Source organism: Anopheles moucheti, chromosome X (genome assembly GCF_943734755.1).
Source record: "Anopheles moucheti chromosome X, idAnoMoucSN_F20_07, whole genome shotgun sequence".
Taxonomy (NCBI): Eukaryota; Metazoa; Arthropoda; class Insecta; order Diptera; family Culicidae; genus Anopheles; species Anopheles moucheti.
The window spans coordinates 2,777,906-2,787,695 of record NC_069142.1 but is presented as its reverse complement, the minus strand read 5'-3'; the positions used below and the strand labels follow the sequence as shown (position 1 = coordinate 2,787,695).

General features: G+C 48.1%; 3 protein-coding genes across 3 annotated transcripts; 1 reads left to right on the top strand and 2 right to left on the bottom strand.

Annotated features, from left to right (window-relative positions):
* The first annotated feature begins 200 nt into the window (after positions 1-200).
* LOC128306499 (mitochondrial ornithine transporter 1) lies at positions 201-1,435 on the top strand. Its single transcript, XM_053044031.1, has 2 exons — positions 201-334; positions 414-1,435. The coding sequence occupies exons 1-2, from the start codon at positions 268-270 to the stop codon at positions 1,253-1,255; spliced, it is 909 nt and encodes a 302-aa protein (XP_052899991.1). The 5' UTR covers positions 201-267; the 3' UTR covers positions 1,256-1,435.
* Positions 972-3,405, bottom strand: LOC128306498 (uncharacterized). The gene is made up of 3 exons (XM_053044030.1): positions 1,526-3,405; positions 1,277-1,449; positions 972-1,201 (listed from the first exon to the last, which is right to left on the bottom strand). The coding sequence occupies exons 1-2, from the start codon at positions 3,371-3,373 to the stop codon at positions 1,357-1,359; spliced, it is 1,941 nt and encodes a 646-aa protein (XP_052899990.1). The 5' UTR covers positions 3,374-3,405; the 3' UTR covers positions 972-1,201; positions 1,277-1,356.
* A 426-nt stretch (positions 3,406-3,831) lies between these two features.
* On the bottom strand, positions 3,832-9,790 carry LOC128306411 (uncharacterized). The gene is made up of 2 exons (XM_053043926.1): positions 9,736-9,790; positions 3,832-9,500 (listed from the first exon to the last, which is right to left on the bottom strand). Exons 1-2 carry the CDS (start codon positions 9,788-9,790, stop codon positions 7,084-7,086), a joined length of 2,472 nt encoding a protein of 823 aa, XP_052899886.1. The 3' UTR covers positions 3,832-7,083.

Below are 9,790 nucleotides of genomic sequence, written 5' to 3'. Positions count from 1 at the left end.
AACGGGTCCGAATGGTCAAACACATTTGGCCATTAGAGGTATTAGCGTTTAATTATCTCGATGCTAGCAACAGCAGGTTTCGAACGGTTGCGGTAAAGTGCTCCAGTGGTGAAGAGTTATCGAACGTGTAGCCGATTGGTGTAGGAGTTGCGTCGTATCAAACAATTCAACTGCCTCTAATCAACTCTGTGTCCAGCATAGCTTTTTGTGCGTGTGTTTTGCGTACGCTTTTGGTCGAGTTTCTGATCAACATACCTGCTCGTAGCAATGCACAGCAAAGGAGAAACTAGTAGTTTAAAAACCGGCATGATTGATTTCGTGGCCGGATGTTTAGGTTAGTTATATGGCAAGCCCAGAGAATTGCTGAAGTGTCCGTATTAAGCTACCGTTTTCCCGTTCTTTACTTGCAACAGGAGGTGTCGCGCTCGTGTACGTCAGCCAGCCGATGGATACGGTGAAGGTAAAGATGCAAACATTCCCCGGGTTGTACAAAGGGTTCATCAACTGTACGGCGCAAACATTCAAGCGGGACGGTATCGTGCGAGGCCTGTACGCCGGCACGATCCCGGCAGTGGTAGCAAATGTGGCAGAAAACTCAGTATTATTTGCTGCATACGGTGCCTGCCAGCAGGTCGTTGGCAACGCAATGCACAAACCTTCCGTGGCGGAATTGTCGACGCTGGAGAATGCCACCGCCGGCTTTCTGGCCGCGTTCTTCTCCTCCTTCACGCTCTGCCCGACCGAGCTGATCAAGTGCAAGCTGCAGGCGTTGCGCGAAACGGCCGGTAATGATGGTAAACGTCGACCGACTATATCGTCCTACACGCTCGTGAGCCAGATTCTGCGCACGGAAGGGATTCCGGGCATGTTCCGGGGGTTAACGTCGACGTTTGCGCGCGAAATGCCCGGTTACTTCTTTTTCTTCGGCGGCTATGAGCAGACGCGGGAGTTTTTTACACGTCCGGGACAGACGAAGGACGATATTGGGGCGCTGCGAACGATGGTGGCCGGTGCGGTCGGTGGTGTGGCCCTATGGACTGTCATCTTTCCGGCGGATGTCATCAAGAGTCGGATCCAGGTGTACAGTATGCGGGCGAGTATGACCCAGGTCGGGCTGGACATTTTCCGCAAGGAGGGTGTGCTGGCATTCTACAACGGACTGCTGCCAACGATCGTGCGAACCATTCCTGCCACAGCGGTGCTATTCGTGGTGTACGAGTATACGAAGAAAACGTTAACGAAGCTGTTAGAGTAGGTTATAATATACGTTTCTCACCTTCGCTTATGAATAGATTTGTACGTAAGAGTTTTGTTTTTGGTGCATACACAATGGGTTTTATTTCATCATCTCCGATCTTACGTGTGTTTGCTGAGGAACGGTGACAGTTTAGCCTCGAGATACTTTCGCATATCGTCCCGCGAATATACCGGCCACTCGTACCAAGGGATCTGTTTAGCGAAAGTGTGTAAAGAAGATAACATTAATCCGTGATCACATGTACTCAGTGGAAGGATTATTTCTCACCTCAATTGTTTCATAATTAAGTCTTCTTAATTGGTCCAGCTTCATCGCATACCCTCCAGTGCGGCGCCGATCGTTGCGTACGTAACAGTTCCACGACCCAACAACGATTGCAACAAGCCGTAAGCTATCATCACTACTACGCTCACCTAAGATATTCTCCCGCTTCATAATGTCGTGCGTATTGGACAAACCTGCCTCGCCGTCTCGTTCACCTAGTTCTACAACCTTCCTGGTGCGTTTATCGAAGCAGAACAATATATCAGGTCGTTGATAATGGGGCAACAGATGCATTATTTGACATGGCACCTTCCAAAATGTGGTAAAGGTTGCCTGAATATCCAGCAGCATACGATCAGATTTGGTCAGTTTGTAGTTTGGATTTGGTAGGTAGTCTTGCGTGAGCTTACACACCAACCGGAACGCCTGGTCCGGAAACCGATTCCCACTGTAAACTCCCCCATCGGCTAGATTAATAGCGATAAATGCATCCAGTGCAACAGCTTCCCGACCAGCACCTCCAATATTTTTGGTATAAGCTAACTGCAGAAACCGTCGATCGAATGCCCCAGAAATAAACGCCGGATCGTAAATGTTGCGAAGCGAAAGGAAATGTAACAGCGATACGTAACATTTCGGATACTGTACAATTTCCGTCACGCGGTTCGGTACCTCCGCTAGAATGGCTCTCAGCAACTTCATTTCGCGGTTGGCCTTTAGGGAAATATTACCGTGCGCTAGCACGAATGCAATCCGTTCTGCATCCTTCAGACGCAGAGCGTCTATATTGTCCAGAAACTTGTCCACAATCAACTCCAGCGTACCCCGATGGCAGATGTGGATATCGCTTCCAAGCAGTGCCACATGCAGACAGGCCAGCAGCGAAAGTCTCGGTATCACCGGTACAAGCGCATCTAGCAGGTTCTGCATCGACGCAACGTTCGGTATGCGGGACGAGTATCGCAACAGCTTCAGAATTGCCGTCAGCGGAATGTCCTGCACCGTGGGCAGATCCGCTGTTAGTTTGTAGTATATTTTATCTAGCAGCTCACTGTTCCGGATCGGTGTTTCGGTTTTGAAGAATCCCATACATAACACCGCGATGTTATCGATCGTGAACGCGTCAAAGTTTTGCTGGAAGTTTGTCTCAATGTCCATCATGTTTTCCACCGGGACGCGCGTTAGATTTATGTAGAAGACGGTCTTTAGCAACTGCTCGGGTGGCAGTTTCCGGAGTCGGTTGCTTATCTTCCAGATTGCTTTGCTAACGAATTTGCCCTGCTTGGCCAACCGTAGCGGATACCATTGGTCAGCGAAGTGCAGTAATTGCTCTACATTCCAGAGTGCGACACGCTCTAAACATTCATTATCTAGCGTGGTCCAGAGAATTAGATAGTTCTGTTCGTAAATAGTTTTGATCTCCTCCAGGAAGGCTAGCGTTTCCAGTGCTTGGGACAGCTGTGTGTCGGTAAAGGTTGGCACGAGGTTCACGAATGTTGTGATGAATTCAGTAAATCGAACATCTTCCAGCGGTGATGTCCCATCGCCCGTAAGTCCAACCGAAGCAACGATGTGCTTCAAAAGCAGCAATAACTTTTCCGGATCTCCAGCACACCAATCGCGGTGTGTTTGCAGAATGTTGTCCATATCTCCGGGTATTTCGCAAACCGTGGTCGGAATCTCCAAGCTCCGCTTGAGTACAACATTCCGTAAAACAGCACTTGCGTAATCATTTTCGGAGTCGATAAACTTCTTCACAGCAGCATTCCCAGTAAGATGTACTCGCTTATAGCAAGTTTGGGTGATTGTTCGGCGAACTATTGTGGAAAGACATCGCGATGGTTTCAACATACTTACGGTTAGGATTGTTCTTAGGACCCGGAACCGGGCAGATTTGTTATTGTTTTGAACACCTACTGTGAGTGAGTGAGTGCCCTGTGTGTGCGCGGTTGACGTTTGGGTTTGACAGTTGCGTGAGTTACCTTCAAAATTGATTATACCAGTTTTATTTTATACCAATGCGGCTTGTGAACGTGTGTGAACGGTATCGATTTTGGCGGTTAACTACAGATCCACGTGTTTGAAACGAACACGTGTCTTTTTACTAACGGTTTTTCTGTATTTTTGTTACTAGATGGAGAATGAAAATAGAAAAGCTGATAGATTCGAAATAGGCATCTGTTGTGATAAACCACTAGGTCTGCTATCGCTCAACATTAAGTTATGTTTTCAATTACTCTCTCGTTTATTTCTTAGAAAGTACTCTAAATTCTGCATGAGCATTAAAGAATAGTAAATGTTTTTGCCATTTTTTGTTGTTGTTGTTTTTTGGTTTTCATTGTGTAATGTTGCTCTGAAACGATGGATTGGCTAGTACTTGTGTTATAGGTGTTTTACATATGAGAGTCAAGCATTATGCTACAGAATGGTCGCCGCCATGGTTTATCAGCGGACTAGATTGACGGCTAAGTCAGCTGTTTAGCCAGCGCGTTAGCAGATATTCGCATGGCAGCGCTATCCCTATTCAGTGCAAGGGTATAAGAGGAGCGTACACGAGCGCGAATGACGAGCGACTACTTCTCCGTTGGCTGTGTTACAACTGGGATGCAACGCAAGCAATACACGGCAGCAATAGCGCTAGGAAGCGATCGCTGATTGTCCACTGCGTTTCGGCTGTTTTAGTTCAATTTTTGCAACGCAATACGACCAAAAGAAATATAAAAGTCTCCGTCACAAAGCAGTGCATTTGCTGTATTACCGTAAAAAAAATACTTGAACAAACTGGGAATTATGTTTTGCTAGCACTGATAATTTAAACGAAACGCGATTTGCTGCAGTGATACCTTGCCAATATACTAAGAGGCATTTTGTTTTTGTACAAAAATAACAATTGTAGAAAGGGGTCTTGTCTTATTTATAAAAGCTTCCAAAATCTGTTTGCCAAAGATTGGAATAAAATTGCAAAAAAGGAGATGCATAAAAATGACTGCGTAACCACAGCAGAAATGATTTTGACTTTTCGTATATCGCCTGCGCTCGCCTGTGTATCGTCGTGTGAGTGTGTGAGTGTGTGTGTTTGTGTAGAGCGTCCTTGAACAAGGGGGTAACTAAGTATAGGAAGTGTCGTTTCGTTTTCGCGTATCCGCTCATTTCCACTAATAAAAACGTCGAATTCTATACACGCGTAAATTATATCACCCACTCTTATTAAACGTTCAAATAATGAGTGAGTTATTTTCTTGGTTTGGGGTTTTTTGCTTTAATAACACCATTTCATGCCTTGTTTTGTGTTTTCTGTTTTTTCTTCTCTCCCTGTCTCCCTCTCTATCTCTCTCTATCGTCAAATATGCATATACTACTAATTGTACGCTAAAATTGTTTCATTTGTTCTCTAACTAGATTTGATTGATTTTATTCAGAAGTATCATCTTGCTTGTTTATCTCCTTTTTTGTTGCTCTCTCCCTCTCTCTCTCTTCCTTTTTCTTTCCTTCACTCTCTTTAACGTTCTCTTCTTAGCCCTAACTTTTACCTCATTTAATGATCTAGAATTATTTTGATCTACTAAATTGTAATAGGTTAACGCAATTGGCTTCAACTTAAAGTCTTCGGTAAGCTTATCGTTATATACCATTGTTTGTGTGTATGTGTGTGTTTTTCTTTAGTTTTTGTTTGTGTCTTCGTTTAAATACTTTCTTATTAGTCTGTTTGCGTGGACATGTTTTACATTCCATCTTACACATTTAACACATCTTAACTGTTACCATTAGTTTATTCACAACTGATACTAAATAACGCTTTGCGGGGCGGTCGGGCGGCGGCAAACACGTGGTTCGGAATCTTCAGTATCCCGAAACCGAACCGTTTCTCTATATTACACAATTTGCCTTCACGTTGTTTGTTCAGTTTTGCAGGTCAGATTACATTTTTGCTTGTTTTGCTTCTTGTTGTCGAACATTTCTTCTAGTTTATGGGTTTTTTTGTTTGTGTCTGGTGTAACGTGTTTTAGATTAAAGTTACGCTTTTCTCTCAACGTCTTGGTATGCATAGGGTGCATTATATGATTTTCCCTTTTCTTTTCTATCTTCGTATTATGCCTACCCACGAATGGGGATGAAAATCCTTAATGGAACGATGAAAACCCAAAAACCATCTAAATAGTGTTGCAGTAGTAGTAGAACGGAAACCACTAGGCTTTTACCGAACGTAAATTGAAGTTGTTGTAGTGTAAAGTGTACTAAGATGCCTGGAGCCTAGCCATTTGCTATAGCAATACATCGCTATTGCAGCGGGAGCCATTGGCTTAACGTTAACTAAACTACTCCACTATGGCGCAGAAATCTGTACTGTACTACGCTCGTTCGTTGCGGTAGGGGCGTCGTTTAACTGTTGGAAGACCACAATTTGGCTTGGCGGTCTGGTATTCATCTCTCCGCTGGAAGTGCCTTTGAATGTTCCCCCGAAATAAAAAACCCTGGAGATTCACTTTCGGCACCAGAGTCCTGGCAAACTCCTGCTAGGATCTATTTTTTCGCGTATTCTTCCGCCACAACCACTGCCTCATCTGCAAAAAGGGGTTTTCACGGGTAGACAGTGTGTGTGTGTGGAGGGGAGAGGGGGGGGGGGGAGGGGGTTGTTATGATATGAATTAAAAGCGACGGCCCCCAAGTAATATATAGTATATAAGAGAGCTACTGAGTAACTGTTGTGGTCTTTGCCATTATGTGGTGCTTGGAAAGGAATGGTGCTTTACGAAGCAAAACATCCGGGTGGGGTTACGGAAAAGGGGGGGGTAGAGCTACCAACCAAGCACATGATTATCACATGGGTCACCGGACTTGCAGTACAAATCGGCAGTTATGGTTACACAAGAAGGTAAGCAGGATTGCGGGAGGGATATAGCACTCAATAGCCTCAATAACCGAGACAAACAAGCTTTTAAGCAACCTCATGGCGAAGTAACCTCATCACGCACGGCTAAAGTTGAACGCGCTAGCCAATTTTGTCTCACGGATTGCATACTTTATGGCGCCCACCCTGCCCACGGAGAGAACTACATTACTACCTTGGGAGCTTTTTAAAAGCTTGGTCGTCTCCGCTTGCTAGGTAGGTTAAAGGCATTGGGATTATACTGACAGTCGGTACCCTAAAGCTAATGGTCACAGACAACCTGCACTTTTCGGTAGAAGAATTTTGACAGGATGTGGCGTAAAATCTTTGCCCAGCGTCTTTGCACACAATTCAAGTATTTGTCGGGTTTAAGCGCTACACAATCATGGTTTTTTACTTGAAGTGCGTTTGGTGGAATTGCGATCTAGCGGGAAGCGAATGGGTGTTATTACACTCTACCATTTGTGTTCAGCGGTTTCAGGTTGTTAAGCTAATAAAGGTGAGATTCTGTGTACGTGCTAGTTGGGTTCGGATGGCGAGGTGGTGGTAGGAAGGAAGATGGGTAAATACGTTTGTACAATTTAAGTTCGATGGTTTGGATTGGTTGCTCCGTGCGATTCCTGCGCTCGGCCATATCGACACCTGATTGCGGTGGCATTGCCGGGGTGGACGACTACAGCGATACAAAATCATTACTGCCGACAACGAACAGACCCCGCTGGGTGGCGGCATCCTGCGCACTGTCATGCGTATCGGTAAGTGGTCCTGCTAGTGCACCGATCGCAACCATCGGTGCGCCGGTCGAGGAGGACGACGAGGATTCCAGCTGTTCGTCCAACCGGGCGGCATCGTCCATTATCGGATGGTCGTCCTGCTCGACGATGGTTTCGATTTCCTGCTGCTTGATGACGAACGTACCGACCCCGGGCGGTCCGGTCGTCGACTTCAGCTCGTCCGGCAGCGAAAGCGTCGAGTTGCCGCTGGCCGTATACCGCCGCCCCATATTGTCGTACTTCAGGCAGGCCAATGGCTTTTCGCACTTTATGCTGCCCGCCATCGTGGCGAGGTCACCCCCGACACCGGTGAGCGTACGGGACGCGCCGGCATACTTAGCCGACGCCGGACCGGCAAACGTGGACGTACTGGTCGCTTTCATCACCTTGCTGCATTCGGCACACATGGACGGCACCGGCGACGCAGACATCTCGCAGCCGGAGTCATCGCGCAGGGAGGTGGTCGCGTAATTGACAATGCCGTCCGTGAGTGGAATTTCCGTTGCCAGCAGGCTCGGCGTACAGGACAGCGGTGATCCAACCGACGGTGGTGCACCAACACCGCCGGCATTCGGCTTACCACCCGACAGCAACACCTGCGCGGCGGTGCCGGTACTCGAGCTGGAACCGGAACTGTGCCCGGAGGTGATGGAACACCGTGGACCACCGCCAACCGTAGCCGTCTTGCGTGGCAACGTCGCATACGACGTCACGCTTACGGGTGAAATCTTGGGTGGTCCCTTCTGGTGACGGTTCGGGATATTGAGCAGATCCGGATACATGTTTACCTCCGCACCTTCGAGCGGATCCTGCGTTACCGAGACGGAGATGTAGATGTTGCTGATGGTCGGGTTCGTGATCATCTGCGTGCAGAACTCGGGAGGTGGCGGAAACACACCCACATTCAGTGGATACTCCTCGCGCTTAGATGTGGCGATCGACTCGATCGTGATCTGCACCGGTTCCATCGCGATGGTCGAATCCGTCTTGGTCGATGGCGTCACAACATCGCTCGCACTAAACTCCTGCCGCTCGTTGGTGGTAATGCTCAGGTCCAGCAGTTTTTTCTCCTGATCGTTGAAGCTGACGCTGTTCTTGATTGTTTTCCGCCGCCGGCGCATTCGCAGCTTGCGCTTCACCAAACACACCACCACCGACAGCGACAGCAGCCCGAAGATTGTGCCGAATATACCGAGTATCAGCCCAAAGTACCAGAACGTTTCCGGCGTCTTGATAATCACACGCTCCACCACTTCCGGCAGCACCAGGCTAAAGTTCTTGCTCGCCAACCCAATCCGGTTCGTGGCGGTGCAGGTGTAGAAGCCGGAATCATTATTCGTCACGTTCAGGATCGTGAGGTTGCTCCAGATCGTCACGCTACCGTCGAACGCAACGTGCCGCTCCGTCTCGATAATAGCATTGTCCTGGTCGACATCCTTCCCGTTCACGTCCCACCGGACGTTCGGTTCGGGATCACCCGACACCATACACTTGTACGTGATGTTCGTACCAAGGTCCTCAATCTCGTACTCGTCGCGAAAGATCTCGACCATCGGCATGCAACCGAACTGCTCCGTCTCGAGATACTCCCAGGACAGGCCCTTGAGCGCAAACGGACGCTGACAGATTAGGCTGCGCCGGTTCAGCGAGCTGTTGAGATACCAGTTGCGAAAGTCCCGCAAATGGCAGTCACAGTTCCACCAGTTCTCCTCCAGTATCAGCGTTTTCAGGTTCTTCATGTGATTGAAGACATGGTGCGGTAGGCTCTCGAGCCGATTCTTCGACAGGTCGAGAAACTCGAGCAGATCGAGGTTGGAAAATGCCGTCTCCGCCACGTACCGCAACTGGCAGCTGTGCAGGTCGATGTTACGCAGATACGGCAGCACCGGAAACTGTTCCGCTACCAGCATCTTGATCGGGTTATCGTACAGGTTGATGATGCGCAGCCGATTGTTGCCCGCAAACGTTTGCTTGTCCAGCGTTTCAATCTCGTTCTCGCTCAGATCCACCTCCACCAGTATCTTGAGGTTTTTGAACGCCTCCCGGTGCAGATATTTCACGTGCGAATGCTTCAGATGTATCTTCTGCAGGTTCACCAGCCCCAGCGAGGTGAATTCTTCCCGGTTTAGGTACGGTATGTTGTTGTCGTTCAGCACCAGCACCTGTATCTCGGTCGACAGGTTCGACGGTACCGCGGTAAAGTCGGCCCCATTGCAGATCGCCGACTTCTTGCCGTTCGACCATTTGCAGCTGCAGTTGAGGGGGCAGCTGGCACTCCAGTCGGCGCACAGTGCCGATGACAGCAGGCAAAACAGTACTGCAAAAACGAATGCACACAAAATGGCAAAGCGAAGGTGTGGGTGAGAGAGAAGAGGTTGGTTTTGTTTTTGTTGTAAGGAGTCGGCCGTCGGTGATGCCACCGATACTGGCGTTTCAGTATCGGTGGCAGCGTCATCGTCGACTAGGAGGTAAAAAATAAGTAACAAGCGACACACAAACACACAAGCACAACCAACAAAAAAAAAAACAAAGAGTAGCCAGTAAACACTTACCTGTGAAGTAGAGCTGTACCATTTTCAGTGGCTTTGCGCGCTGCACCAATATCAT